A 16,372-nucleotide genomic window follows, 5' to 3' on the forward strand; every position below is an offset into this window, starting at 1 on the left:
GCTGGCCTCAACCAGAACCAGAGCTTTTTCAGCTGTGGCTCCGATCTGGTGGAACTCTCTGTCACAAGAGACTAGGGCCCTTCGGGACTTGACATCTTTCCGCAGGGCCTGCAAGACAGAGCTGTTCCACCAGGCCTTTGGCCAAGGCACAACCTGACCCCCCCTCCTTCTGTAATCCTCACAGAACTCTAGCCCAACGGTTGCCATCGATTTGATTTGAACTGATTTTATAATGAATTGGTTTTAGAATGCTGTATTATTTTACTGTTGTTAGCCGCTCTGAGCCCGGCCTCGGCTGGGGAGGGTGGGATATAAATAAAATGTTGTTGTTGTTGTTGTCAATTCCTGCACCAGCCCAGATACTAGTCTCCTTTCCACTCCTTTCCTATGAATAAGCCATGGCTCAGAGAATAGCAGGGATTGTAAAATGTGGTGTAGGGATTTGCTGTGGGTGTGGACTCATCATTTGTGTCTCCCGATCATGGAAATTTGCTGTCAGTTGCACCTGGATTTTTTTCCCATGTAACCACCCACCCTCCTCATCTTCTCCCAAAGGTGTGTCTCTCCTCCCCTCCCACTTCCATTGGATGATCAGCGAAACCTCAACGGGAATAAAGGCTTCATTCTAGAACGCCTCTCTTCTCTGAAGCCCTACTTGAAAGAGTCCTTGTTGCAGAAGAGCTGAGCTGGGCGCTTTTCTCCTCTTCGCCTCCTCGCCATTTCCATAGGCACATTCCTCGCCGCCTCTCCATCATCATCTCCTCCTCTCTCTTTCCCTCTTGTGACATTTATCAAGATGAACAAGTACCTTCTCCTGGGATTTTCCGTTCTGATCTTCTGCTCAGTTGGTAAGTGCCAGCTTTTACAAGAAAGGAGGGCAGTGTGTGTGTGTGTGTGTGTGTGTGTGTGTGTGTCTCCTGGAAACATTTGTGCAAATAATAGTGAACAGAAAGGGATTGTGTAAAAAAAAAAAGATAGAGAGGGAGGTGATAGATTGATAGATGGATAGATAGATAGATAGATGATAGATAGATAGATAGATAGATAGATAGATAGATAGATAGATAGATAGATGTCAGACTACAGTGGTACCTCTGGTTAAGTACTTAATTCGTTCCAGAGGTCTGTACTTAACCTGAAACTGTTCTTAACCTGAAGCACCACTTTAGCCAATGGAGCCTCCTGCTGCTGCCGCACTGCCGGAGCACGATTTCTGTTCTCATCCTGAAGCAAAGTTCTTAACCTGAAGCACTATTTCTGGGTTAGCGGAGTCTGTAACCTGAAGCATATGTAACCTGAAGCGTATGTAACCCGAGGTACCACTGTAGTCAATTAAGTTTTAAGAAAAGAGGGAGAATGGGTGGCATTTTATCTCCCTCATTTCGTCTACACTCCAGGAGTTCACCTAAAGAGAATAATCTGTAGCTGGCTCAGGTTTGCCATTCTGGTCCATGTGGTGCTGGTGGTTCAGCAGCACAAGTTCTGCCAGTTATAGTGTGTGCAGGGGTTAGGGAAAGGAGAGAAGGTCATCTCAGAGAGCATTTAAATGCAAAACTACTTAATTTGCACCTTCCGAAACAACTCACCTGTGTGAATTTTGCAATGCAGTCCTCCAAGCAAGTAATGCATACAACAATGTGTGCATTAGGGTAATGTGCGCACAACATGCGTCTATTTGTGCAAATAACACAGAGAAAGACATTGTATTAGTGGGAGTGACCTGCGGGAATGTTTTTGTGAGGTCGCTTAAAAAATGCTAAAGTGGAAATGTGTTTAGCTGAATCAAATTGGAAAGATGAAATGCTGACAGAAACTGAAATCAACGGATTCACCTTTTACTAGTGGGAGTACATAGGGGTGGATCCAACCAAATCATCTTCAGAGGAGACCCTCGATTAGATATAAGTTAGTTATGTCCATTAATTTCAATGTGTCTACTCTGGGTAAGACTAACACTGGCTGCCTCCCTTAAAAAAAACAACGTGAATCTAAAGGATTGTGAATGGAAAGGTGAGCCAGGCATTAACTTGTGTTCATATTAAGTTTGAAATTTTGAATAAGGGTATTTTTTCGCCCCTTTGTGAGTGTTGCTGGAGGTTTATAGTTTTCTGTTTACGGCAGGTCTAGTGGAGGCTCTGAGTCAAGCAAGCCAGCAAGCAAACAAAAACTGTTACTACTTAATGAGTTTTGATAAGGCAATCATCTTAATGATTATTCTGCATTTTTTAATAGTGTTTTGTTATTTATTGTGTGTGTATATATACATGAGCACACGCACATAGAGAGAGAGCTGTAGAAGGCCATTATATTTTATGAGAAGTGACATATACAGTGGTACCTCTGGTTACGAACCTAATTCGTTCCGGAGGTCCGTTCTTAACCTGAAACTGTTCTTAACCTGAGGTAGCACTTTAGCTAATGGGGCCTCCTGCTGCCGCCACACGATTTCTGTTCTCATCCTGAGGTAAAGTTCTTAACCTGAGGTACTATTTCTGGGTTGGCGGAGTCTGTAACCTGAAGCGTCTGTAACCTGAAGTGTCTGTAACCCGAGGTACCACTGTAGTTACTTTTAACAAATCAAGCAATGTTCCAGAGACAACCTCCCCCTTCATATTCCCTTCCCTGATTTTAACACCTTTGTAAAATGTCTCATGGACCCCATTTTTAAAGGACTGCCTGGGCTTCTTGGGAGAGAAACAGGACTCCATACAGGTGTGCCTGTTTCAAGGCGTCGCTCCCCCTCAACATAGCCAGGCACCACTAACAATCTCAGAAATCTCTCAGTGAAAAAACATTGCCTGCTTTGCTCCAAGCTGCTTACATCTCCACACGTTCGATTACTTTTCGCCCCTTTCTGCCATCTTTCCATCTATTTCTGAGCTCAGCACATCCAGCCCACAATGGAGGAGCTAGGATTTTCACAGCGTTCACATTTCAGCTCCAGGTACAACAGTTATCGCCCTTCATCTCAACATTAACCCACCCATCTGCCATATTCCATAATGGAAAATAAATGCACTAACCATAATATCCAGTGCTGCCTGCTGGAGAAATCTGTTTGGGTGTGGAATCTTCATTGCTTTGGAGCTTTGAAGAACTCAGAAAACAACCCATTTAACCACAGGTGCTTCATTCATTTAGGAAAGGGGAGTGTTGGTAATTGTGCTAGGGAGGGGTGAATGACTCAGCCACTGAAAAACAGAGTCTTATAAAAAGGTGTCTCACGAGTGCCTTGCCCTCTGTAAAAGAAGGAAGCCCAGTCTGGAGGAGAAAAGAAGATGAGGAGCATAAAAAGCCAATCAAAATTCCTGACATCTCAAAACTATGGCTGCAGCCACACCTCAAACTGCCCACTATGGTCCTCAAAAACTTTTCCCAGAAGGACTGAAAAAGTTCTCCCACCCCTGTTCCAAACTGCTTGCATAAAACATAGGCCGCATCCATACCATACGTTAAAGACACTCGACTTTCCCCACATGTCCCTGGAAACCGTGGTTTGCTAAGGATGCTGGGATTGTAGATCTGTGAGGGGTAAACTGTGGTTTGCAGGATCCTTTGGAGGAAGCCACTTTAAAAGTGCTGTCAGTGTATTACATGGATGCGATCAAAAGAACTATTGAGCTGGGTACAGTGGTACCTCGGGTTAAGAACTTAATTCGTTCTGGAGGTCTGTTCTTAACCTGAAACTGTTCTTAACCTGAGGTACCACTTTAGCTAATGGGGCCTCCTGCTGCTGTCGTGCAATTTCTGTTCTCATCCTGAGGCAAAGTTCTTAACCTGAGATACTATTTCTGGGTTAGCGGAGTCTGTTACCTGAAGAGCCTGTAACCCAAGATACCACTGTATTTAGAATGAAAGAAGATACTAGTTGTAATAACACGGAATAATCTGCCTAAAACAGTCTATTTAGCCCCTTCCACCCCTGCACAGAAATGATGCAGTCCCTATTGGGCAGTGCCTATGATAACATGCATCCTCTTTTTTTTAATTGACTTGTAATTTTAAAAGGTTATCTTAACCATTTGACAAAAGATCTACAATATTGTGAAATAAAGGGCAGGGGAGGAGTATGTTTAGTTAGACACTGTTCTGCACATCAGACTTTATTTTTAAAAACCCAAGATTACTTCTCCTTTTCAGTAATCAGAATATGGCAAGTTACAGGTAGGTAGCCGTGTTGGTCTGCCATAGTCGAAACAAAATAAAAATATTCCTTCCAGTAGCACCTTAGAGACAAACTAAATTTGTTATTGCTCATACCAATAACAAACTTAGTTGGTCTCTAAGGTGCTACTGGAAGGATTTTTTTTATTTTGTTTCAAAATATTGCAGTTCAGTAAGTGAAATTACCCATATCAGGAACGGTCACAGATCTGGTCTGCTCAACTCCATTTTATGTATCTTCACGAGTGTCAATGTGGTGCCCTCTAGTTGTTGTCAGATCTAAAATTCATATCGGCTCCAGCATGACCAATGGGCACGGATTATGGGAGTTCTAGCCCAACAACAGCAATAATAATAATAATAATAATAATAATAATAATAATAATAATAATTTATTATTTGTACCCCGCCCATCTGGCTGGGTTTCCCAGCCACTCCCAGCTAGAGGGAATCCCCTTTTTCCAGAACATAATACAGTGGTACCTTGGGTTACAGAGGTTGTAGACACTTCAGGTTACAACTCCACTAATCCAGAAATAATACCTCAGGTTAAGAACTTTACCTCAGGATGAGAACAGAAATTGCATGCTGGTGGTGCAGCAGCAGTGGGAGGCCCCATTAGCTGAAGTGGCACGTCAGGTTAAGAACAGTTTCAGGTTAAGAATGGACCTCCAGAACAAATTAAGTTCTTAACCTGAGGTACCACTGTACCTACAAGGAATTGACCCAGGATGGATTACTATAGGCATGCTGCTGATTGATAGATGAGGACTTTTTCTGGATTGGGCGTACTTGCCTATCGGTTCCCTATTTCACGTCTCACTGCATGACGTGAATGTTTGACAGGTTTCTGGTACATGTAACTGCGACGGGAAGCATCCACGCTCCAAGCTGGGCAGGGAAAGGAAGCCTTCTGCTTTAGGAACAGAAGAACTGGATAAGGCCCAAAGCCCATCTAGCCTAGCATCCTTCTCTCACGATCTCCAACCAGATGACCGTGGAAAGTCTTGCAAGCAACAGCACACACCTCACTTGCGATTCCCAGCCACTGGCATTTTGAAGCATAGTGCCTCTCACACTATGAAGGGGGCGGTTGCTGCTGCTTTTAATTAATCTTCTGTTGGGAAAGAGAGCACAATGTTTCCACAGGACCTGCTTCAAAGCTGGAGAGAGTCGCTTGAGCAAATTAGCAAAATGCCTCTCGCCAGAGTGTTCTTGTCCCAGTTCCAGCTTGATGCTATTTCTACCATGTGTGTTAATCCCAGCAATGATTCATGTGCTGCTATCCTAGAGCATTGTCAGTGGTGTTGATTAAACTCTCTCACATATGTGTGCCTTTTCTTTTGGGATGTCCTGGTCTATCTCTTTCTTTTCAAACTTTATTATTCTTATTGTTTAGGGAGGGGCCAGTCTCAGCGTTTAACTTTTTTATTTATGTTGGGCTCTTAGCATTTTGCCTTTGACTTGTCTTAGGTTAACAGAAAATAATAGAAATATTTAGAAAATCAACTTTGCGTTTAGTTTTTTAAATATTTTGTATTGATTTTTTAATTTCAGGTAACTTCTATTTTAATCAAAAGATATACACACACACAAAGAGATACTAAAACAGACTGCAGAACGCTTGTAAATGAAGTTGTTTGTTTACAAGATTTATAACCCACCCAACTTTCCAAGTTGCTCAAAGCTATATAGGCATTACTCCGAACCCTCCTTAAGCTCATAGAGATCATAGAATTGTAGAGTTAGAAGGAACCTTGAGGATCATCTAGTCCAGCCTTTCTCAACCTGTGGGTCCCCAGATGTTGTTGAACTACAACTCCCATCACCCCTAGCTGGCAAGGCCCGAGCTCAGGGATGATGGGAGTTGTAGTCCAACAACATCTGGGGACCCACAGGTTGAGAACCGCTGATTCTAGTCCAACCCCCTGCAGTGCAGGAATATGTAGCTGTCCTTTTCTGCTAGGAGGGTGACCAAGGTTCAAAGTCCCACTCAAAGATTCAGGAATGAATTGCAGAGGTGGGTGGGGAAAAGTATGAGGTTTATCCAGCTACATCATGCTCAAGAGCAGACCCACCAAAACGAATGAACGTGAATTACAGTGGTGCCTCGCAAGACGAAAAGAATCCGTTCCGTGAGTCTCTTTGTCTAGCGGCTTAGCGGATTAGTGCTATTAGCGGTTTAGCGGCTATTAGCGGCTATTAAAGGCTTAAGGGATTAGCGGATTAGCTGCTAAAAGGCTATTAGCAGCTTAGTGCCTTACAAAAAGGGGGTGGGGAGCGGAAAAAAACAACCCAGGAATCGCAAGACATTCTCGTCTTGCGAAGCAAGCCCATAGAGAAATTCGTCCTGCGAAGCACCTCCAAAACGGAAAACCCTTTCGTCTAGCGGGTTTTCCGTCTTGCGAGGCATTCGTCTTGCGGGGCACCACTGTACTTAGGTGCATGGATTTTAACGGATCTGCGCTGAATATGAACGGTGTTAAAATATCACCCAGTGCATTTTAAGAGTTCATTGTGGCTGCTGTTTTAAATATACCTCGCTATAATCACAGCTGTGTTATCAACACAGGGCAAACAGGCATCCTTTTGCAGCGAGGATTTATGAGCTTCCTGCGGTTTCCTCCCCTAAAACCGAAACCACGGCACGTCTATCTCTTCTTTTTTCAGCACAAGGTCTGATGTGCAAAGTTTGTAAATTCAAAGTCGGCGACCTCTGCTTCGATTCCGATGAACCCTGCAGAGCCGATGAGGGCCAGTACTGCGAAACAACCAAAGTGTATTCAGGTGAGACTGGGAAAGAGAGATTCCTCTGGTGTTTGAGCATACAATACGTAGAATTGTGGTTAGAAGGGAACCCCAAAGGTCATCTAATCCAGCCCCCTGCAACGCAGCCACCCCAGCTAATCCCAGCCTCCCATCCTCCTTCCACAACCTGGAACGGTCCAGGTCAGCCTTATGCTGGCTGGGGCTCATGGGAGTTGTAGTCCAAAACTTCTGGTCAAGGAAGTGCTGGGATATATCAGTTGTGCAGTGTAGAGTAATGACCCCCTCCCCCAAAGGAAGAAGAAGAAGAAGAAGAGTTTGGATTTGATATCCCGCCTTTCACTCCCTTTAAGGAGTCTCAAAGCGGCTAACATTCTCCTTTCCCTTCCTCCCCCACAACAAACACTCTGAGAGGTGAGTGGGGCTGAGAGACTCCAGAGAAGTGTGACTAGCCCAAGGTCACCCAGCAGCTGCATGTGGAGGAGCAGGGAATCGAACCCAGTTCACCAGATTACGAGTCCACTGCTCTTAACCACTACACCACACTGGCTGTGTGCAGCACTCGGATCTCTCCAAATATCTCTGTAACACAGGATTGGATTTCATAAAATCATAGCCTTGTAGAGTTGGAAGGGACCACAAGAGTTCATCTCATCCAACCCCCCCCCCCCCCCCCGCAATCCAGGAATCTTTTGCCAAACGTGGGGATTGAACCCACGAGCCTGAGATTAAGAGACTCATGCTGTACAAACTGAGCCACTTCTGGATTTTTTTTAAAAAAAATAAACCCAAATCATTCGAGACCTGCCGGACCAAACCAAAGGCCCATCGAGCCAACCATCTGATTCTCACAATAGTCAACCTCGTGCCACTCTTGACCCCGCCCCCCACAGGTAGGAGATGATTGCAGTAGCACGCTCCTGCTTGTGATAATTCGGAGGCACGTTGCCTTCTGACAGAGCATTCATCCTTCTGCAGAGGTCTCCTGCATTCAAACTGCTCCCTCCAAATGGAGCATTTCCCCCCCCCTTCAGAAAAAGTGCTGTGGATTCAAACAGTTCCCTCTGAATGGACTTCAAAGGGGTTCCCGGCAACTACCAATCAAAGTTCAGAGGAGGCTGCCAGTAGCCACCACTCAGCTGATCAGCAGTTACAGCAAATCTGTTTGAAGGTGCCCTTCCAGTAGCGATCAGCTGCTTGGTGCTGAAAGTGCCTCTTCAAAGGAGCTTTCCTTCCTTCACATCTGTTTGGGGAAGTTTTAAATGTTTGATGTTTTGTAGCGTTATTGTTATTATTATTAATATTCTGCCAGAAACCGCCCAGAGTGGCGGGGAAACGCAGCCAGATGGTTGGGGTATAAATGATAAATCATCATCATCATCATCATCACACACCTCTTCCTCCTCTCCCACCAGGTAGAATAAAGCTCTTCACCAAACATGGCTGTGGCAAGTACGCAGAGCTCTGCAACAAGACTGAGCAGAGGGACAACGTCTTTGACATGAACTATAACCGCACGTGCTGCAACTTCGACTTGTGCAATGGAGCAGCCATGACCAATCCCAGTCTCCCGTTCTTCGCTGGCCTCAGCTTGGCCCTGGGGTGGTGGCTGGCCCACTAAGATTGAGGAGTAGCAGTGATGTTCTTCCCACTAACAGACCCTCTGCATCACCTCAACCTCCTTCGAGCCTGCGGCGTGTGCCTATGTGCCAAAATTTCCCTCGCATGTGCGGATTTCAAATCTTCCCACCTCGTTCACTGCCTCTCCTGTAGGCTTGGTTAACTTGTGGACCCTCCAAGCCCAATGCAACCTGCCTGCCATCAGCAATGGTCCACCAGAGGACCACCAGCAATGGTCCACCAATCCACCAGTCTCCTCTTCCCTCTACTCTGACTGGGGAGCTTTGACAAGCATAGCTGGTGGGTTGTGTTTGGCTTGTTGGGTCACAGGAATGTTAGGCCTTGCCTACTCCGTGTATCAGGGTTGGGGAAACTTTTTTCCAGACTGGGCACCATATTCCCTTCTGGGGGCCACATGGCAGTGGTGGGTGGGGCCAGAGGCAAAAGTGGGAGGAGCAACGGGTGCAATTCCTCCCCTCCTTTGCACAGTAGGATCATTTAGGGGCACACTCGCACGCTCCTCCACACCCTCTGCTGACTGGAATGTGCCTTCACACTCTTGCTTACCCAAAGGGAAGATAGTGTTAGTTTCTGTTTCTCACTGTGCAGCAGTGTTCAGTGCAGAGAGCAACTGAACAAAGGAACAAAGGAAACAGGAAACCAGTAACGTCACATCCGTCTCTAGTCTCCCGTGAGACTGTCAATAGCCTGGACTGTCTGTGGAATGTAAACACAGTCCTGTGACTTGCAGCAGCTGCACAGTGAGAAACAGAAACTAACATCAACCATCCTCTGCTACCACTTGTTGGAAAAATGCCCCCGGGAAGCGTGCCAACTTCCCAAGACACTGGGGCTTCTCTCCGGTCGTCACTCTCTGGCTGGAATCATCCCTCAGTCCAGAGAGACCGGTATTAAGCGGCCCCTCCGTCCTGAGAGGAGCACACTAATCTTCTGGCATCCCATCACAGAAGAAACAGACAGTCCGTAATCTACTCACTACTTTATTAAGACTGTACACGCAGCTCTTACAGGCATGACTGCTCTCCTGAGCAGCAAACACAAGAGTCTCCGACTCGACTCACACTTCGGCTCAGAAGCGAAAGTAACTCTCCGGTTACATGAGAACTGGCAGAGACTTCCTGTCTCACGCTCAGAGACATCACATGATGTTAACACTGTAGCTGCTCTTCGCAGCTGGTGAGATATGTAATCCCAACATATAGAGAGAGGTGGTGGAGTGAGTGTGTCCTGGGGAGAGGGGTGTGTGGCCTAGGGAGATCTTGGAATTTCTCCATCCATCACCCACCTACCAAGCAGCTTTTGAAAATCCAAAACCAGGTAATTTAGGCTATACCTGTGAACTCTTCTCTGTTTTGTTCATACTGTTGATGAAAGTAAACCCAAGCAGAAAGGCCTGCCTGCCTTGCTCCATGTGTTCATTAAGCCTAAGTAGGTGCGACGCAGACCGCAGGGCATCGCTTCCTTATTCACCCCTGCCCCCCTCTCCTCCACACCCTGTTTCGTTTCCCCTTCATCAGATTTTTAAAATTGTGAGCTCCTTAGGGGCAGAGTGGGTTTTGTGCTCTGGAAAGCACATTGTAGACTGGTGGCGCCAGGTAAATAAAAAGAGTGATAATTCAACCCGTGTTCGTAACACATGGCCTACATGCCAAAGAAGACAGGGACAGCTGCCTCTTAACAGGCGTTGCTCAGGAATTCTAAGAAACCCCCAAACCAGTGCAGTTTTGAAATTGGTGGTTAAAACAAGGAACCTGCTCCTTGGTCTCAGGAACCAAAATTTCTGAACAGCCCAGTCCACCATCTTGACTCAAAATAGCATCTGTCTGTGTCCAAAACGTAGACCTTCTCCTTGATCTCTGGAGTCACTCTGCAAAATTTGGTTACGCTTTCTTAAGAGCAGAGGTGTACCTAGCCTCCGCCATCTTGATTGAAAATGGCGGCTGGCATCCAAACAGCTATTGCAAACACCACCCCTCACCTCAGGAACCCTAACGCCAAGTTTGATAACAATATCTCTAGAGGCGGCTGAACCTATAGGCAGCAGACAGACAGATTGGCAAACTGCTTTCCAAAACATATAATAGTGACAAATATATATGAGTATGTATGTGTGGGAAGGAGAATGGCATTGTGTGGCGCAAAGGTAGCAATGTGTGAGTAAGACGGTGGCATTGGGTGCGTAAGAGTGAAAAATCCCGTTTTTTCCAGGAGACACACAGCGGGGTCGGTGGAGTAAAGACAACTGCAGCCACTGGCAATCCTTTCCACAGTTTAATTTCCGCCACGAGGCAGAGGTAGGGCTTTCCCATTACACTTGTCAGTGTCACAACAAGAATCAATGTGTGTGTATTTTCCGTCCTTATGAACTGTGTTGCAGTATTCCCAATATCCATCACTCACACAGCCATAACTCATGAAATAGAGCTCATCATCTGTGAGGGGAAAGACAATAATATGACCAAGGAGAAAAACGAGTGACGTCATGATCAGCTTAAGGCCAACATACAATTCCATGCCCTCCAACATGTCAAAAGAAAGAACCAGGATGTCATAATCCGGAAGGCCACCTCCCATTTCCTTTCCTTTTTATGGATACACCCAGAAATAATAATAATAATAATAATAATAATAATAATGATGATGATGCAGTGGTACCTCCAGTTACGAATGGGATCCATTCCGGAGCTCCGGTTGCATCCCAAGGAACTCACAATCAGAGGTGCCACTTCTGCGCATGGCGCATAGAGCACTTTTGTGCATGCACATGCAGCGAAACCCGGAAAAATACTTCCGGGCTTGCCGTGTACGTATCCCACAGGATATGTAAGTAGAGGGGAATGTAAGTGAAGGTACCACTGAAATAATAATAATAATAATAATAATAATAATAATAATAATAATGCTATTACTTGTAAGGTAAAGGACCTCTGGACTGTTAAGTCCAGTCAAAGGAGACTATAGGGTTACAGCACTCATCTCGCTTTCAGGCCAAGGGAGCCGGCCTTTGTCCCCAGACAGGTTCCAGGTCGTGTGGCCAGCATGACTAAACTGCTACTGGCATAACGGAACACCGTGACAGAAACCATAGCACACGGAAATGCCATTTACCTTCCCCCTGGAGCGGTACCTATTTATCTACTTGCACTGGTGTGCTTTCAAACTGCTAGGTTGGCAGGAGCTGGGACAGAGCAACAGGAGCTCACCCCGTCGTGGGGATTTGAACCACCGACCTGATCGGCTATCCCAAGAGGCTCGCTGGTTTAGACCACAGTGCCACCCATGTCCAGGCCCTTTATTATTTGTAAGCCACCATCACCCAACAAGCAGCTTCTGGTTCGAATCCACAGCTTTAAGAAGCTGGCTTAGGCCGAGTCAGACTGTGGGCCTATCCGCCTCAGGGCCGCTTACCCTGACTAGCAGTGACCCTCTGGGATTCCTGGCTGAGTCTGTTCCCACCCCTGTCCGGAGATGCTGGGAACAGGGTGCTTTACCACTGAGCTGCGGCCCACTGCCAGGTCTTACCAAGGTAGCTGGTATAGGTGTAACACTTTCCGAAGCGAATCTTGCACGTTTCTTCTGTCGTAAAGCAGGCCTTGCCATTTCCGGAATGACAGAGCTTACACACAAGGCCTTGGGCTGAGGTTGAAAAGAAGTTGTCGAAAGTGAGGGCTTGGAGATGGTCCTTTCTCATGCAGGAACGAGGGTGAAAAACAGGAGAAGGGGTGGACAGGGACAGTGGCGTAGCGTGGGGGGTGCAGGGGGGGCCAGCCGCACCGGGCGCAACATCTGGGGGGGGCGCGCGCTCGCACTCGCAGCTCTCTGCCCCTACTCGGCTCACTCACTCTCTCTCACTGCAGTGCTGGCTGTGCGAATCCGATCCGAGCCGCCGGGTCGCCGCCCACTGTGGAGGGGGGGTGCCAGGCGTGCGGTGCGGTGCGGTGCTGTGCGGAGAGAGAGCGAGGGACTATCTGGGGGAGGGACAGTGCAGCGGGGGGGGGGCGCAAATTATTTGCCTTGCCCCGGGTTAGGGGGCGCAAATTACTTGCCTTGCCCCGGGTGCTGACAACCCACGCTACGCCACTGGACAGGGATAATCTGGGAGCAGCCGTGTGTGGCTCTGAGCGCCGTAAGCCAAGGAACTGTCTGCCCTCCTCCCTCTTTGAAAATTGGGGTGCGTTCATGGTTCCCCACCCTTTGGGAACCTTAAGGATGGATTCTTGTAACCAGGGATGCTTAAGAAACAAGCACCACCTTCTGCCTGGAGCTGGTACTTCTGGGTCACCAAAATGGAAGTGCCAGTTGCAGATACAGTGCTGCACACAAGTGGAGTGGACTTCGACTCACACTACAAGGCTTGCCTTTCCTTGCTCTCCACCCCAAGTCTGCCCCGGATGCTTGGAGGACACCCCAGGGGAGATGAGAGCCAGCGGCACAGGGGGCTGCAAGGGAGAGGAGAGGAAGGGGAAAACCTGTTCTGTGAGCAGGAGTCTCTCCATGGAACGAATTTGTTCATGCACTGAACCCCATCCGTTCCGTTTACGGGACATACAATGCATACAAATGCAAAGAGTATGTGTTTGTTTGGCTGACAGCCATTACGAAAGATGAAAACACATAAAGCAGAATGAAATCTGTTGCACAGTTTAGATAATTATTAAGATGAGACATCCTGTCGGACGAGAGTTTGCTTCCCTTACCATTCCCACAATTTTTTTATCCTTAAAATGGCTGCTCTAAGAGCAAAGCAGGTCACTTTTTCCAGCGGTGTAGGTCAGAATATATAATACATATGTAGGTACAGAATCAGATTTTTTTTTCCAATTCTGCACCTTCAAGGGAAAAAGGCTCACAAAGCACTTGGAAACTCATGCATACCTCTGCTTATTTTCTCTGTAGACCTCTGCTCCCTCCCTCCCTCCCTCCCTCTCCCTCTCTCTCTCTCTCTCTCACACACACACACACTCACCAGGAGAGCAGAAGAGCAACATAGAGGCCCCAAGGAGGAGAATCTGATTCATCCTGAATAATGTACACAGCCTCCCAAGTGAATATCAAGAATGAAAATGGAGCCGTGGAATATTAGGGAGGTCTGGAGTTCTTTGGCTTACCAGTTTGTGCCCTCTGAGCCTCTGGAAGCAGCCAGTGAGGTCCGGGGCAAAGGTGTGCTGTGCAAATGTTTTCTTTTGGGCAGATATGCTGGCAGACACTGTTGCTAAACGGTGCCAGTTAACAGGTCTGGACAAAGTTTCCACCTCTATCAACTTTGCGTAAGTCCATTCTGTCCTGTATCTGCATTAATCTGCAAAATGTGTATCCATCTATCTCTATCCTGCTCTCTGGGGCAGTAGAAAACAAGCTTGCTCCATCCTCCATCTCCCATGGGACAGCCCTTCAGATATCATATCAGCTCTCAGTCGTCTCTTCTCCAGGCAAAACAAGATTTTACGCACTTCCTCCTGCATTGCAGGGGGCTGGACTAGATGACCGCCAGGGTCCCTTCCAACTCTACAGTTGTATGATTCCTTGATTCTCCAGTCTCCACAGCAGTACAAGATTCCAGGAGTTGCGTGTCAAGGTCCCCCAAGCCACCCCTAAATAATTCACAATTCACACATAATTTTTGTTTAAGGTTTTTGGCATAACTTTGGCCACAACTTTGTTAAAATACATAAATGTGAGTGGTTGCTTAGGCATTGGTTATGACTATCTGTCCCCACGCCCAGGGACAGAACTGACTTCCAGATTCCAGCAAAAGCCAGTGAGGGAAAACAATATTGGGGAGAGCATGGAGCTGGGCACCAGACCCTCATCCCCCCCCCCCCGCATGCTCCCGGGGGCTTGTGCGGCCCTAAGCCCCATTCAGGGGTCCGGACGAAAAAATGGCAAGCCCCTGGATTCCTTTAATGGAATTCCCTTGCAGCAGCAGCATTGGAGGGGCAGGCGCCGCCAATCCTTACCCCTCCACCAATTTTTTAACCAATGCAACCTTACAAGTTGTGACAATTTGCTGCGCAGTAGGCAAAACCAAATGGCACCAGCCAATCAGCCAGGTGGACAAAATTCCCACGAGGCCCCTGCCCCAAAAGCATACGACCCCATGACAGGCATAGGAAGGTCAACGCAATAGCCCTAGATTAGGGAGGGTGGGCGGGTGATCCGATGCACGCAGCAAAAGAGCCCAGTCAGTGCTGTGTGGCTTGATTTTATAACCTTTGGTCCGTCCCCCTAAATGGCAACACCAAAATTTGCCCAGTAATCCAACTGCCCAATCACTGCAAATGACCATCCATACTAACCCGCCCAGCAACAGAAGGGTGGCCTGTTCAGACCCCACCGCAACACGTGCTCTCTATGAAGGAGAACATGCTTTGCAGCCCCGCTTTACACACCAGGGTCTCTGTTTCCTTGGGGAAACAAGGCACAGCAGAGACTGTGGTGTCTTTATGATATATGGTTTGTTTATTTACACATATATGCAGCCTGAGTCTACAGAAGGGTGCTCAGCATTCATACCCCAAGAGTTTCTGGCTTCTCCTATAGCCACAGCAGCCATGGACCTAAACAGACCCTGCCTGTGGGGCTCTCAGACGTTGCTCTCTCCTCCTCTCTCCAAGCCACCACTTCCTAACTCTGTTGCTTAACTTCTAACACTCTGCACTAAACTTCTGCCCACATTATATTCTCCCTCTCAATTTTCAACCCCAGGCAGAGAGGGACCCTTCTCCCTTTGACTAGGGTTGCCATATTTCAAAAAACGAAAATCTGGACACAAAGGTTGTTGAGTTTTGTTTTTGCAAAGTTGTTGAGCTTCTTCTTCTTCTTCTTCTTCTTCTTCTTCTTCTTCTTCTTCTTCTTCTTCTTCTTCTTCTTCTCACCCAAGTTGTTCAGCATTTTTTTGGGGGGGGGGAGGGAAACGACAACGTTTTTGAGCTGCTTCTTTTTTTGACCATAATTGTTCAGCTTTTCGGGGGGCAGGGGGCCAAAGTTGTTGAGCGTCTTAAAGTTTGGCCCCAAATTGTTGAGCTCTGAGTTTTTGAACTATTTTTAATTACATTCGGCAAAATCTACACTACCATCATGGGCTGCCCAACACCTGGATTTCCCCAGACCTCTGACGCTCTGGTTGTGTTAACAACCCATAACCCCAGGCTAACACCGCCAATGAAATTAGTCCAAGTTTCTTAGCACCAGCCTTGATTAGCGCTTATCCCATGCAAATTCCAGAGGGATTAGAAATGGCAGGTCAAATACACACATGGCTCTGACCTTCCTAACACACATGCTCCAATCAATTTCTAACTTTTACAGAGCCTAGGTGTTCAGCACCTGCAAACCTGTAATGATACACAACTCCCTCAACTGTTTCTCGTACGGAACTGTAACCCCTTCTCTCTGTAGTCCCCTGAACACTTATGCACATGCTCTCACAGACATTTTATTTCACCAGGAGAGCAGAAAAGCAGCATGGAGAGCCCAAGGAGAAGAATCTGATTCATCCTCAATAATGTAAACAGTCTCCCAAGCAGATATTAAGAATGAATCAGGGCTGCAGAATCCTAGACAGTTTGGGAGCTCTTTTGCTTACTTACTGCGTTCCGCGCTCCAAGCCTCTGGGGACAGCCAGCGATGTACACAGGACAAAGGTTTGGTAAATGTTTTCTTTGGGGAGGAAATATTGGCAGATACTCTAGCCAAACAGTGTCAGAGAATGCAAAATTTTAGTAGATCTGAACTTTTGTATGTGTTCACCGATAAGTCCACAGCATGAATCTATCTATCTATCTATCTATCTATCTATCTA

At 46.9% G+C, this 16,372-nt stretch overlaps 1 protein-coding gene and 1 long non-coding RNA gene across 2 annotated transcripts; one reads left to right on the forward strand and one right to left on the reverse strand.

Annotated features, from left to right (window-relative positions):
- The first annotated feature begins 598 nt into the window (after nucleotides 1–598).
- LOC310670980 (lymphocyte antigen 6 complex locus protein G6c-like) lies at nucleotides 599–10,177 on the forward strand. Its single transcript, XM_083426879.1, has 3 exons — nucleotides 599–848; nucleotides 6,835–6,951; nucleotides 8,346–10,177. Exons 1-3 carry the CDS (start codon nucleotides 797–799, stop codon nucleotides 8,549–8,551), a joined length of 375 nt encoding a protein of 124 aa, XP_083283005.1. The 5' UTR covers nucleotides 599–796; the 3' UTR covers nucleotides 8,552–10,177.
- A 651-nt stretch (nucleotides 10,178–10,828) lies between these two features.
- LOC310671015 lies at nucleotides 10,829–13,697 on the reverse strand. The gene is made up of 3 exons (XR_014507670.1): nucleotides 13,538–13,697; nucleotides 12,094–12,207; nucleotides 10,829–11,003 (listed from the first exon to the last, which is right to left on the reverse strand). It is a non-coding gene; the product is annotated as an uncharacterized lncRNA (long non-coding RNA).
- Between the last annotated feature and the right edge of the window lie 2,675 nt (nucleotides 13,698–16,372).

The sequence above is a fragment of the Podarcis tiliguerta genome, assembly GCF_965153285.1.
Source record: "Podarcis tiliguerta genome assembly, chromosome: 2".
In the NCBI taxonomy this organism is placed as follows: domain Eukaryota; kingdom Metazoa; phylum Chordata; class Lepidosauria; order Squamata; family Lacertidae; genus Podarcis; species Podarcis tiliguerta.